Source organism: Quercus robur, chromosome 1 (assembly GCF_932294415.1).
Source record: "Quercus robur chromosome 1, dhQueRobu3.1, whole genome shotgun sequence".
NCBI classification, from domain to species: Eukaryota; Viridiplantae; Streptophyta; class Magnoliopsida; order Fagales; family Fagaceae; genus Quercus; species Quercus robur.
Genome location: NC_065534.1, coordinates 12823608 through 12838878, shown reverse-complemented (window position 1 = coordinate 12838878; position 15271 = coordinate 12823608). Strand labels below are relative to the sequence as shown.

General features: G+C 35.0%; 1 protein-coding gene across 2 annotated transcripts; it reads right to left on the bottom strand.

The window, feature by feature from the left end:
• Window positions 1-510: 510 nt before the first annotated feature.
• Window positions 511-14934, bottom strand: LOC126721709 (protein SUPPRESSOR OF K(+) TRANSPORT GROWTH DEFECT 1). Of its 2 annotated transcripts, XM_050424774.1 has the most exons (8): window positions 14123-14932; window positions 13164-13269; window positions 10593-10791; window positions 9986-10054; window positions 9819-9893; window positions 9562-9660; window positions 9260-9415; window positions 8026-8430 (listed from the first exon to the last, which is right to left on the bottom strand). In XM_050424774.1, the coding sequence occupies exons 1-8, from the start codon at window positions 14595-14597 to the stop codon at window positions 8305-8307; spliced, it is 1305 nt and encodes a 434-aa protein (XP_050280731.1). In that variant the 5' UTR covers window positions 14598-14932; the 3' UTR covers window positions 8026-8304. The 2 variants fall into 2 exon arrangements, with proteins under 2 accessions (XP_050280738.1, XP_050280731.1); XM_050424781.1 differs by lacking the exons at window positions 8026-8430; window positions 9260-9415; window positions 9562-9660; window positions 9819-9893 and adding an exon at window positions 511-587 and having other exon boundaries at window positions 14123-14934.
• Window positions 14935-15271: the final 337 nt, after the last annotated feature.

The following is a 15271-nucleotide window of genomic DNA, read 5'->3' as shown; positions in this document are numbered from 1 at the left end:
TTGACAAATGATCTAAAGATGAATTCACCATGAGACCATTGTGTGTCCACATGATACAGAGAAGGTCAGAAAATTAAAAGTGAACAAAGAAAAAGGTAATAACAAGTAGTCATATCTAACTATCTGCCAATACCTTTGAAGCAAGTAGTCATTTCCAATTGACCTCCCTCACATTATTTATAAAATTAAGGACAACCTGGTCTAAAAATTAAAAAAATAAAATATTAAGCATCTCACATATCCAGCACACTTACACAAACAGAAATATCTGAACCAGAAAAGCTCTCCGTTTTGCGAGCTAAGCTTTCAAAATCACTTTCACTTAAATTGTGAGGAGTATCACCTAAATGCACATGTAAAGGTTAACAACACAACAACAACCAAGCCTTAGTCCCAACTTTTTTAGTCAGCTATTGATACTCAACATGAAAAATTTTGCTCATATAACCAGATGCCCTTCTCTTCTCTTATTTTACTGGGGAAAAAAAAAATTCAATTGTGGTTTCCATTACTTTGAACATGTGCTGACGGGCATTTGCTTCTGGTAGAGGAATCTATATACGCTTGTCAAAACGCCGCCGGATGGCCTGCAACTAATAATGCTTAGATACAAGCTACATAATGGTTCTGCTGATTCAAGAAAAAATTACAAAAATAAAATTCTCTTGTTCCCCTTTACCTGGTCTAGAGCATAAGGAGTATTCATAGCTGCAAGAACAAGAACTTTCAGATCATTGTGCCCTACACCCGAGAGTATAAGAAAGAAAATGTCCACTCAAATTATGAATAATTATATTGAAAAAATTTAGAACTTGGCTTGAAAAGCTGTTATTGTGACAGCTCAGCAAATATCATGCCTTCAGGATATTAACATAGTCCCCAATTTTCGTAAATAGCAACAAAAGCTCAATGTAGGCAACTTAACAGACATTATGAGTACCAACATGAGACCCAACTTCCAAGTGATAAACAGGACGATGAGGTGAAATTGTAAAAACCTATAAGCCCAGATCAAGAATATCATATAAAATTTTATGTAAAACCTTTATTAATCTATGAGCTACAATGCTGTAATTGTGTTTTGCTAAAATACGATAATGCAATTGTTATTAATCTATGAGCTACAACACTGTAATTGTTAACAGTGTTACTTATCATCTTTATAACACTAAACTATGCTAGAAATAAATTGATGATTAAAAAAGTTAATAATAAAAATTTACATTATGATAGGTGGTTGACCATTTTTATCTATCTTGCCTCAGATAGACTCTATAACTATTATGTTAATTCCCTTTCACACATCCACTACTAACTGGAAACTTTTTTTTCTTCTTTTGGGCAAGTAAACAATTAACAGAAAAGTAATCAAAGATATAAGTAGGTAACATAAATTAAAAAAAAAAATTTAGGCTGCAAAAATATAAAGTTCTTGCCATATAAACACAAATACCTGCATCTGCACAAGCAGTTCAATCTTTACCTGTTTCAATTACACCAGACAATGATATTTGAAGTTGATTCCAGTGGCATTTGATTATATTGTTGTTCAGAATCTATTCCTAGAAATTCCCAGGAATGTGTTGTGTAGAGCTTATTCATCTTGCTCTGAAACACGGAAACGATCAAATCTTTATCTGCAGCAGAAGTTAAAGGAATTCAATTAATGCATGCCTCTGCTATCACCAATGGATTTTGATGTTTATTATTGTTGGCCATGTGTTAAACTCTACTTAAACCCCCCAAAAATCATGTTCAAATTTGGAATGAGATTGAGCTGAAGATGTATTTGAATTTGGAGGCATTCTATTTTACCTCCATTGTGGATGTGATAATCAGTGTTGGATCATGTATTTCATTTTGTTTTACCAAAAACAAACAAACAAATAAATACATTAAATCAGGTACCTGCAAGTTGTTGTGCTTGCTCTGATGTGAGCATAGCTTGCCGATTGTTGTGCTCCATCAAAACTGAAATTATAATGTTAGTACTATAACAAACTCGGTTATGAAAATCTGTAGTATTCCTATTGTGGGGGCCAATTAATTAGGAAGTACTGTTAAGACAGTGTTAACTGGGCCTATGGCCTAATCCGAGGACGTTAGACCATCCGAGGAGGTCCAGATAAGATTATAAGGAGAACGGAATGAAGAGAGAAGTAGAGACAATATGAGATAGGTCCAACAAGCGTCTGAGGATAAAAGCCCTCTCGGCAACATGTGTCCGAGGTAGATTTGAGTGTCATATCATCACGGACTTACTTCGGAGTTACATCATCACTAAGAGTTAGACGTCGGACAAGGGATAAGAAAGGAGAAGGACAACAAATATCTTCAAAAAGCTACTACCTCCGCATTAAATGACTCCACCCAACTCTCTAGCCGCATTAATGTGTAAGTGACGCCTGAACAGTGATCAAGCAGCTTTACAGCTACTAGTTAATGGTTCTGGGAAGTGCTAGATGAGACAGGAAGGAGTTCCCCGAATCTAACCTACACGTGTGTGGTAAGAACGACACCAAGACTGGAATATATAACATGGAAGGATGTACTAAAGAAAGGGGAGGAAGAAAAATTTAAGATCAGGACTGTAACTCTTGTACAATTTTATTATTCAACAAAACCATACGATACAAACTGCTTGGGCAATTCCAAGGATAGATTTTCTAATCTTACTTGTGTCTTACAGTCTGAAACCACTAAATCTAATCGTTTTTCTTCTGGGATAGATCTAGTTCTTCCATCTACGCTCTACAAATTTATTATTTGGGCCGTTTGGGTTTGAGCCCAATTCTGTTTTGGGACCAATCCAATTTCAGTCCTTACACCTATGAACTTGTTATTTGATGTCTCATAATGGGAATAAATATGTAGTAAAATTAGCTCCTTATAGTTGTTTTAAGTTAGTGCCTTGCCTTCCTGTAACTGAAGCAAGTATTTCATGGTTGGCTCTAACCATAGATTCCGAATTGGGGTAGAGTGTTCCCCCATGTAAACTATGTAATGTTGCAAATTACAAGGAAAAGGAAATAAAAATATTTATTAAAATAAAAAGAAGAAGAAAAGGAAAACTGTGTTAGCTAAAGAATCAGACCAAAATGGCCAAATACCATCTTTGAATGAAATATTAAGCAGTCTACTACTGTTTGCGAAATATTTAACAATCTACCATCTTTTTAAAACTCGAGTTTGTGACACACGAGTTTGACATGGAACTCAAGTTTCAAAAACTCGAGTTCCATAAAAAAACTGTCATGGTGACACCCGCTGATCTGGATTATTTTAATTAAAAAGGCCACGTGTTGTAATGTGTTACTCAAGTTGATAAAACTTTTTTTTTTTTTTTTTGTAAACCAGAATTTCATTAAAACAAACCATAAAACTGCACTGAACAAAACTTTTACAACACCTTACTTCTTGACACCTACACTATGACTGACTTGTGCTTTTTACACACTTCACTTCACCTATCCTTCGCTTCACAAGTCATGCGGCATGGGCATCATCCTTGCTTTCTTTACAACACTTCACCTGTCCTTCACTACACTTGCACACACCTAACTTGTGCTTTCTTTAGTCTAATTCTTTTCTTCACTTCAGCATGTCCCACACGAATAAGGCCACATCAATTTTTAAAGAAACTCGAGCTTCAAGAGCTCAAGTTTCATATTTCAGGAAACTCAAATTTTTAAAACTCGAGTTCCATGTGGACTCTTAAATTATAAAATGCCAGATCAGCTTCCGTCACCGTGTCACATTATTTTGGAACTCAATTTTCTTAAACTCGAGTTCTATGTAGAACTTGAGCTTTATGAACTCAAGTTTTAAAACAGTAGTATATTGCTAAATATTTTACAAACAATGGTAAATTGCTATATATTTCAGCCAAAGTTGGTATTTGGCCATTTTGACCATATGCATGAATAGTGACACCAACGTAGAGTATTTCATTCTCATACCACTCAAATTTGTTAAAAAGGAGCATTATTAGATTTCATGGTTATTCCAGGCATGCAAGGTTTTTTTTTTTTTTGGGGGTGGGGGGCTCTTTTGTTTAAGTTTAGGGATCAAAAGAAGGGGGTGGAACACATTTTTTAGAGCTGATGAAGGTAGCTATGCCTGTAATATTCATAATCTTGACAAATATTAGAAATTGTTTTCTTTTTGTTAAAAAGAAAAAGGAAATCGAAGGGGGAAGTCTCAATATGGACAACTACAATTAGAGGATTGAAGGATATAAAAGATGTGATCCACAATTCCACATCAGCATTCTTGTGTTTCGTATAGTATATAACTAACACATTTGGTAATTAATTCTTCATTGTGAATGAAAGTGCACTCCTGATGGTTAAGGTATTTTCATAAGAGAAACGCTATGTACACAACTTTTTCACAACAAATCCTTAGTGATAGGTTGTTATTGATTGTTACGGATGGACAAAAAAGTAATTTAAGTTATGGATTCAAATTAGTACTAGTAATAATTTACCCTTAATGATTTGTTGTGAAAATATTGTGGACATAGTACTTCTTTTTTCATAATGTAAAACAAGAGCCTTTTTCTATAATAATAATAAATAAATAAAAAAAGAAAGAAAGAAGGCTCCAACTCTTAGTACTAACTCTTACTAGACTATTACATTGTCTATCTCCCTCTATTGGAACAATAGGTGAAGATAATGATCAAAATTCAAATGAGCCTTATCAAGATAACAAGCTACACCACAATGAGAGATAATACGGATAGAAATTCAATTCAATTCAAATACTTGTACTTATCTGATTTACTCAAGTCATGTATATCTAGTGTACTATATATATATATATATATATTTTTTCTGGGTAAAGAGGAAAATGCATTAACGAAGAATTAAGGGGGAAGGGGATGTTCAACGATGGTTCTGTTATGATACAGACCCTCTTGTCCGAGCTTAAGAGCTCCAAAGATCCATGGGCGAATCATTATACAAAACAAAAGTCCTATCTTGCTTAGTTCCTAATCGGGCCAATTGGTCAGCACACATATTTGCTTCACGAACGCAGTGATCGATCCGGACTTGGGCTATCTGGGAAATCAGCTGCCTGCAGTCATCAATAAGAGGCATAGCTCACATATTAGCATTAGATGGATTGGATAGGAGCTGAACAATTGCGCTAGCATCAGGATGAATCTCAACAGCAGTCAAATGCATGTCATCTAGTGTACTATATATATTAACAATAGCAACAGAGAACATTCATTCGGCCACCACTACTGCTGAACTTACATGGCTTCAATCTCTCTTACGGGAACTTGGCTTCTTTCTTCCTCGCCCAACAGTTCTTTGGTGTGACAACATTGGAGCCACCTACCTCACTGCAAATCCTGCTTTTCATGCTCATACAAAACACATTGAAATTAACTTTCACTTTGTTCGTGATCGTGTTGCTACTCGATGTCTTGATGTACGGTATTGCTCCACTAAGGATCAAGTTGCTGACATCTTCACCAAACTGTTGATTTCTCATCGCTTTGAGCTTCTCCGTGACAAACTCAATGTTCATTCTACTCCATTTCGTTTGCCGGGGCATATTGGGACAATAGGTGAAGATAATGATCAAAATTCAAATGAGCCTTATCAAGATAACAAGCTCCACCACAATGAGAGATAATAGGGATAGAAATTCAATTCAATTCAAATACTTGTACTTATTTGATTTACTCAAGTCATGAATATCTAGTGTACTATATATGTTAACAATAGCAACATAGTACATTCATTCGGCCAAAAGCAATTTATTACTTTACTGTTTTACCCTTGTCCCCTACCTTTGCGTTGGTAGCGGTTGCAAGCACGAAAGCAAATCTAATGAAGAACAGAAGAGTGAGAACTTTAACTAGTCTCATGATTTATGTTAAAAAAATGCAAGATTGCAGTAGCTGAAAAAAGGGAAACGTTGATGCTTGTGCATAATAATTCAATCCCTTTTTATTGCCCAAGCAATACAAGTTCAAATGCCGGCATGATGCTTCTTTGGTTTGAGTTTTCATATAAGCTGAGATACTCGGATGATACACATGATTGTATGCGTTTAACAATTTTGAAAGCTTCCATATGAACTCTTTTGGCTTTTGGCCGGCTTATGCTGTTTTGAGAATGAAAGAGTCAAATATGACATTCAAGTTTCAACCTTACGATAAATTGGAATACATTAGTGAGGAGTATTATATACTATAGGAAGAGCATCTTGTCCGGTAATTGTAAGGGTGAGTTTGGTATCAGCTTATAAGCTTAGCTTTTAGCTATTAGTTTTTATGTACAGTTTTTTAAAACTTCACTTTTTTCCACATTTTTTCAAATTTTTAAAGATACAAGTATACTTTAACACACTTTCAGCAAAAAAAATTTCAGCAAAAAACTAAATAAGATGTTGACTATAGGACTACATATTGCAATTCGAAATGCAGCTTATGTAGAATCCATTAATTAGCATACAAGACATATCATTACATAATTGTCATATATTAATGACAAGCTCTGTTCTTTCATTTGTTCATATCCGGCTAAAGATTGTATACTTGATCTCATCATTAATGTTTTTCAGACTCGCATAGAACCTAAGATGTGAAATATTTGGAAGTTTGATGTCTAGAATTTTAAGCCTTAAAAAGGAAGATTTGTGTATTTCGTTATGACTGACTCACAGTAATGGGTGGAAGAGTGATATTGCTAGAGTTAAAAAACCTGTATAAACACAAAGAAAGTGTAGATTAAAGACTGAGCTTTTAGCTTTTAGCTTTTAGTTTTTATGTACAGCTTTTTAAAATCTCACTTTTCCCAAAATTTTTCACTTTTTCAAATTTTTTCTAAGTACAAGTATATTTTAGTACACTTTTAGCAAAAAGTTTTTAACAAGAAGCTAAATAAGTTTTTGATTATAGTTTATTGCAATTCGAAATGCGACTTCTGTAGAACCCATAAATTAGCATACAAGACATATCATTATATAATTGTCATTTATTAATGATGAGATTTGTACTTTCATTTGTTCATAACCGGCTAAAGATTGTATACTTGATCTCATCATTAATGTTTTTCAGATTAGCGAAGAACCTAAGATGTGAAATATTTGGAAGTTTGATGTCTAGAGTTTTAAGCCTTAAAAAGAAAGGTTTGTGTATTTCATTGTGACTAACTAACTGTAATGGGTAAAGAGTGACACTCGTATAAACACAAAGAAAGACTAAATTAAAGACTGAGATTTTAACTTTTTAGCTTTATGTAGAGCTTTTTAAAACCTAACTTTTCCCTATCAAAAAAATAAAAATAAAAACCTAACTTTTCCCACATTTTTTCACTTTTTCATTTTTTTTCAAAGTGCAAATATATTTTAGCACACTTTCAATAAAAAGCTAAATAAGTTGTTGACTATAGTTTATTGCAATTCAAAATGCAACTTCTGTAGAATCCATAAATTAGCATACAAGACGTATCATTATATAATTGTCATTTATTAATGATAAGATCTATACTTTCATTTGTTCATAACCGGCTAAAGATTGTATACTTAATCTCATAATTAATGTTTTTCAAACTCACGAAGAACCTAAGATGTGAAATATTTGGAGGTTTGCTGTCTAGAATTTTAAGCCTTAAAAAGAAAGGTTTGTGTATTTCATTATGACCGACTAACTGTAATGGGTGGAAGAGTGATATCGCCAGAGTTAAAAAAAAAAACCTGTATAAACACAAAGAAAGACTAGATTAAAGACAAGCATAGATCATTGAGGCTGTGAAAAACTAAAAATAGAGCGGACAATTCATAGATTCCCCCTTGAAAAATGATGGAACATTAGGATGCAAGGCAAATGGCTGAAGAATTCATTAAATTTCGACATTTGCGGATGGGTCATATGGCACCCTCCATCCATCCTACTGAACAACATTTTCCAGCAGCCATAGCAAAATCCTTTCGATCAAACCTAAAGATCAATAAACTTGTAAATCAGAAAATTAGTATGCAAATACAAGAGGGCCAACCATCAAAGGCAATCAGCATCACATATGCTTCATGTCCACATTCTACGGTCATAATTCTGAAACTGTACTTTACACAATTTGGGACAAGTAATTTCAAAAGTATCAAACCTCAGTATTTCCATCTGAATACAGAAACGGGGAAGTCAAGTCACCTTCCCCATGTGAAGAAGCTTAATATAAGGGATATAATTCACTGGATCCAGCACTGATACATAAATACAAATCATACCAATGTTCTCACAACTAGTGTGTGGATCAACATGATAACATTTTATCAAATTATTCAACCTTCCTCTCCAAATTCCTTCGTGAATCTCTCATGGACATCAAGGTCAGATTTACTCACTGTAGGCCTCTGTCTTGCAAGCACCTTGTCAAAATCTGCTTTTGAAATAGGGGGTGGAAGGATCTGCATGGGTGTTAATCAGAAACAACCATTTAGTTACTTTGTAGATAAATGAATATCCTAAGGGGTAAAAACTTAGATATAGATAAGTTCTTTAAGTACAGTATATCAAGTTCAACAATAAAATTCAAACTCATGTTTGCAACTTTGCATTAAACAATGCAGTATAAAAAGTATTATGTCTCTCAGGGAGAATTGAAATCATTCCAGTTATGCACTTGAATTCATTTGGAGAACCTAATGTATTAGGTCTAAGAAACTGTATCTAATTCGTAACCTATTTTAGAGGTCATTAACAACATTGGTAACCCATGAGGCCAAAGTGAATAGAAATGATATTCATTGAGCCCATATCATGTATTTGGAACAAAAATGAATTGAATTGGATTTAATACATGTTTTTGGAATCTCAACTTCTGACATGAATTCATGTGAACTGGCCAACAAAGGACCAGATTGCTTCAAGTTTGCTCATCTTTTCAGTTCATTTCTATTTACCCTTTTTTTAAATAAAATAAAAAATTTTAATATCCCCATTTAATTCACAAACAACAAATGTATTCGAAATCAACTTTACTCCAAACTTAAAACTGAATTGCAAAAACAATCTAATTTGTTTCATTAACGAATTGAATAGTTAATCTGAACTCTAATTCATTTCATCACAATGAATTTCATCCAAACAAAGTGACTTTGGGTTTGACAAATGATCTAAAGATGAATTCACCATGAGACCATTACACGTCCAAATGATACATAGAAGGCCAGAAAATTAAAAGTGAACAGACAAAAAGGTAATAACAAGTATTCATATCTAACTATCTGCAAATACCTTTGAAGCAAGCCCTTCTGCTGCCAGCTCCTGCATGGTAATTTGGACAGCGCCTGGCTGTTTCGGTCCACATGGAACCCACATATCATTAGAATTCTTATAAAAGAACATTGCGTCTTGTGTTTTACGAACAGGTTCAAAAAGGACATCCTTAACCTGCCAAAGTCAAGAAAAAATATGAAGGGCACTGTGGTTAGCCATTTCCAATTGACCTGCCTCACATTATTTATAAAATTAAGGACAAATTGGTCTAAAAGTTAAAGAATAAAATATCAAGCATCTCACATATGCAGCACACTTACACAAACAGCAATATCTGAACCTGAAAAGCCCTCTGTCTTGCGGCCTAAGCTTTCAAAATCACTTTCAGTTAAATTGTGAGGAGTATCGCCTAAATGCACCTGTAAAGTTTAACAACACAACAACAACCAAGGCTTAGTCCCATATGTTTTAGTCAGCTATTGATCCTCAACATGAAAAATTTTGCTAACATAAAAAGATGCCCTTCTCTTCTCTTATTTTACTGAAGGAAAAAAAAATTAATTATGGTTCTCATTACTTTGAACATGTGCTGACGGGCCTTCGCTTCTGGTAGAGGAATGTATATACGCTTATCAAAACGCCGCCGGATGGCCTGCAATTAGTAATGCTTAGATACAAGCTACATAATGGTTCTGCTGACTCAAGAAAAAATTACAAAAACAAACTTCTCATGTTCCCCTTTACCTGGTCCAGAGCATAAGGAGTATTCGTAGCTGCAAGAACAAGAACTTTCTGATCATTGTGCCCTACCCCCTAGAGTGTAAGAAAGAAAATGTCAAGTCAAGATATGATTAATTATTTTGAAAAAAATTTAGAACATGTCTTGAAAAGCTGTTATTGTGACAGCTCAGCAAATATCATGCCTTCAGGATATTAAACTAGTCCCCAATTTTCATAAATAGCAACAAAAGCTCAATGTAGGCATCTTAACAGACATTATGAGTCCCAAAATCAATCTATGAGCTACAATTACAGTGTTACTCATCATCTTTACAACACTAAACTATGCTAGAAATAAATTGATGGTGAAAAAAGTTAATGATAAAAATTTACATTAGATAAGTGGTTGACCATTTTATCTATCTTGCCTCGAATGGACTCTATAACTATTACATTTAATCCCTTTCACACATCCACAATTAACTGGAAACCTTCTTTTTTTTTTTTTTTTTTTTCTTTTGAGCTAGTAAACAATTGACTGAAAAGTAATCAAAGATAAAAGTAGGTAACATAAATTAAAAAGAAAATTTAGGCAGCAAAATTTAAAGTTCTTTGCCATACAAACAAATACCTGCATCTGCACAAGCAGTTCAGTCTTGATACGTCTAGAAGCTTCACTTTCATTGCCTTCTCCACGTGTGCCACATAAAGAATCAATTTCATCAATGAAGATAATAGAAGGCTCACTTTCACGAGCCATTTGGAAAAGGTTTGAAACTAGCTTTTCACTTTCACCCATCCACTTAGAAACCAGGTCCGATGAAGAAACACTATTGGGTAAAAAAAATAAAAAAACAATTGGTAACACATTCCAACTTCTTAGTCTAATACATTTTATAAAAAACAAAAACAAAAAACAAAACAAAACAAAAATCACTAGACACATGCAAAGGGAAGAGGTGTCTGTGCAATGCACACATGCATATATATATATATATATATATCAGTAATTGACATAACATGCTCATCACTAGACAGGAAAATTCAATGTTACCATTTTCAGAAAAGAACTGCACTTGTAAAAGGAACTCATATAACAGATCTAACAAGGGCAGGCTTTACAATTTTAGAAAAGAAAGGTCCCAAAAAACTGGAATTTGTAAATTGGGATTGTAAAACCAGCCATGCATTAAAATCAATTCTAAGGATTCCCTAAGGAATTATAATTATTTGGCAGGAAGTATCCTCAAAACAATGTAAGACTCCAGGCTGCTATTCTTGGTCAAACTGTGAGATCACAACACCTGCAAGGGGGTTCAAATCTAAAACAGATCTCTAGTCACAAACCACTCAGGAAAACCCAAAACCTTGACCAAGTCATACAATCATAATTTTTAGGCTTCACCATCACTGATTGAAAGGCCATAATCTTGAGTGGATACATTTTTTGATAAGTAAAGAAACTTTTTTTTTTTTGTGGGGGGGGGCAAAGGAATGACAGTTTTTTTTGTACACAAGTAGCGTACTCAGGCAACTACAAGAGCATCACCTAAATGTACAAACATCTAAAACTCAATGAAATTAGAAACAAGAGTGGCTGCTCCAAATAGCCATCAAAACATGCCAAGTGTGAAGCAACATAAACTTTCAGTCCAAAAGAGAATCCTCAATCTCCTCAAAATGCAACCATTACATTCTCTTTGAACAGTCCACATGATGCACAAAGAAGCTACAGTCCAGATAGCAGCACTCCTGTGGCTAATAAAATGCCCCTTCCAGCAAAACAGCATGTCAACCACCCTCCTGGGCATGACCAATGAAGACAAAAACATCAAGGACCAAAGCTGGGAAGTAAACTCACAATGAAGATGCAAGTGATCAACAGACTCACTGCTTTTCTTAGACAAACAGCACCACTCAATAGCACAAATCTTTCTCCTGCAGAGATTATCCGTTGTCAGAATCCTACCTCTAGCTGCTGTCCATGTAAAGAAAGCAACTTTAGGAGGAACCTTGGCTCTCCAAACACTCTTCCATGGGAAAGGATGCGGGCTGCCTTGAGAAAGAACCTTATAATAAGACGCCTAAAAAACATGCTTCCTTGAAGGAAGCCAGCCTACCTGATCCTTCCCACACCCCCACCAAGCTTATAAGGATATCGAAGAGCAAGAAAAGAATGTTGAGTCTCCAGCACCCAATCCTGAAAAGGCCTAAGGGATGTCACATCCCAAAGCAAAGAGCCATTACTCCCCTGCATAAGATACCCTAACAAAGCTTCTTTGTGTCGAGTGATGAGAAAAAGAGTAGGGAAAGCATCACAAAGTGGTACATCCCCACACCAAGGGTCATGTCAAAAACAAAAACACTGTCTATCTCCTGCTTAAAACTTAATACAAGAAGAAAGTGTGACCATCCCATACAAATATGTCTCCAAAGGCTCACACCATAAGGCTCCTTAACAGTCCTAGACACCCATTTACCTCTCCAAACCATACTAAGTATGCATTGAAGGCTTGTACATATAAAGGTAATTAGCCGAAGGAAATTGTACAGAATGGGACAAGAAATTCAGGGGAACTCCAACCTCTGTCACAGATTACTTGAGAGACCTTGATTTTGACAGAATCAGGAAGCTTGTATACTCAAGGCATTCAAGAACAAGGTAAAGATACTTAAAATGCTTTTTAAGATCTGTATGGAAAACATCAAGGATCTGTAGATGAATATATTGTCATGCACCCCAGCCTTAAATTTTCACATTTTTGTATTTAAAAAAAAAAAAAAAAATCATGTATTCTAGTGAAGTAATGGTCTCAACATGCAAGGCAGCAAGGGAGCTATTAAAAGGATCACCAACTCATTACATCAAATAGAAAGTAACAGAACTGTAACAGAGTCAATCAAAAATAGGTGGAAAGTGCAATATATGAATGCCAGCAGCATCAGTGGTTGCTCACTAGCACAGAAAAAGCTATATACGAAAAAAAAATGTGAAGATTCATGATAAGTGGTAATTTCCAATACACAAATAAATGCAATATATGAATGTGTGGAAACTGCAATATATGAATGCCAGCAGCATCAGTGGTTGCTCACTAGCACAGAAAAAGCTATATACGAAAAAAAAATGTGAAGATTCATGATAAGTGGTAATTTCCAATACACAAATAAATGGTTGAATGTGTGACAATGGAAATCATACCTGAAAAAGGTAGAATCGGCTTCGGTTGCAACAGCCTTGGCCAAGTAAGACTTTCCAGTTCCAGGTGGCCCATACAATAAAAAGGCTCTCCACGGTCGTCTCTTGCCTAAAAGAGAAGTAGGGAAAACATTAATTTTTAAAAAATGAATCAAATACATATGCTACACCAATAATATTGACATATGAAGCATGGAGAAATCATATAAAGACTAAAAAGAGTAGTGCTCCAAATCACTTCACTTTATTTTACCATCAATAGAAACCATATAACAAGACCGGAAGTTCTAATCATGACAAAGTTTTTCTTACACAAACTAAAATACTTAAAATCACAATCACATCTACTAATCCAACAGTGGTGATAATGTTGGTTGTGTCATCATTGTCGTAAAATGGTTTCTAGTGATTGCAATGGTAATTATATTATGGGAAAAGTTAACGGATGCCCTCATGGCATTGGTTTAGAAGATATTTTTAGAAATTTTTTTATAAGAAAAGAAAAAAGAAATTGACTTTTTTGACGGCTTTTTATATTTTCCATGACAGTGGTATAAAAACTTCCCTAAAATGGTCCATTAACAAATGCCGGGCACCAGTTAACAAGACCCTTATATTATATATTATGATTGATAAGTTACAAACGCACCCAATGGGTCTTAAACCCAAAATTTCACCCTCCACATCAGGTGCAAGTTGAGCAAGAGTTCATTCGCCACAATGGTAATTATATAACAAATGCAAATTACTGCTTCTATCAAACGAAAAACTAATTAAGCAGAAACAGCTTCACATTCCAAAACCAAATTTCCAATTTTAATATGAATGAAGACATGCTTAATGTGCCCTCCTACCTAAAATCTCACATCTATGAAATCAACACTGAATTGAATACACAACATTCAAAGAAAGCAATGCATCCAATCCAATCAAAACAAGTAACCAAAAAAAAAAAGGCTAACCAGTGAAGAATTGGGGAAACTTGACAGGCAAAATGACAGCCTCCTGGAGAGCTTGCTTCGCGCTCTCGAGTCCCGCGACGTCAGTCCATTTCACGTTAGGCTTCTCCCTCACGATAGCCGAATTCAACCCAGCTCTCAGCTTGGATTGCTCGGGGTCCTCTCCGTCTCCGCCGCCTTCGCCGTCCTTGGGCTTGGTCTTGGGCCTGGTAGCGACCGCAGCGTCCCCGTTGGACGCCGGTCCGGGGCCGCCGTCGTCAAGCACGGCGCGGATCTCCTCCGCGCGACGGAGGTACTCGGTGAACTTCTGAGTAATGGCTTCCTTGATCTTAGGGTTCTTCTCGTACTTGAGATGAGTCTTGAAATACTCCAAGGCGTTCATGTAAAGAGGAAAAGCCTTGGCGTAGTTTCCGGCATTGTCTTCCTGTACGGCTTGCTTCACGTACTCTATTGCTTGCTCTTTGAAATTGCTGTACATGTTTTGGACTCCTTCGCAAATCGCATAGGCCGGGATTGAAATTCGATGAGAGAGAATGAAAAAAAAAACGAAGAAGAAGAAAAAGGAAACCCTAGAATTTTGAGAGGATCATTTTTTATTTGTACAGAGGAAGCTTGGATTTGAAGGTGGGGTTAGGGAATTGGAGGATCGGGATTTGATTTTGGAGGTTTTATAGGGAAAACTTATTTTTTTTTGGTATGATCGGATTTTGAAGGGGGAGATAAGAAAAAGGAAGAGAAGGGAAACGAAAGAGAGGAGAGGAAGGAACTTTATTTTTCTTTTTTTTTTCTTTTTTCTTTTTTCTTTGGTCTGTCAATGGACGCGTTTGGGAATTCGGATACTTTTTTTTTTTATAATTACTAATTACCAATTGGATAGATTTTTTTTTTTTTTTTTTTTTTCCTGAATGGATAGAAAATGAAATTGTGTGCAACATTGTGTATGTGTTATTGTGTTTATCCTATGAGAATATAGGTTGATAATATTTTCAGAATACTTTTATGTAAATATTAAGTAACAAAGTAAGTACTTATAAATAAAATAATAACTTGAATGATGATTTTAAATTAAAATTAGGAGCAAACTACCGCTTAAAATTTATTAGCAAATTTTTATTATAAACAATATTTTAGGAATCAATGAGGTCATTGAGG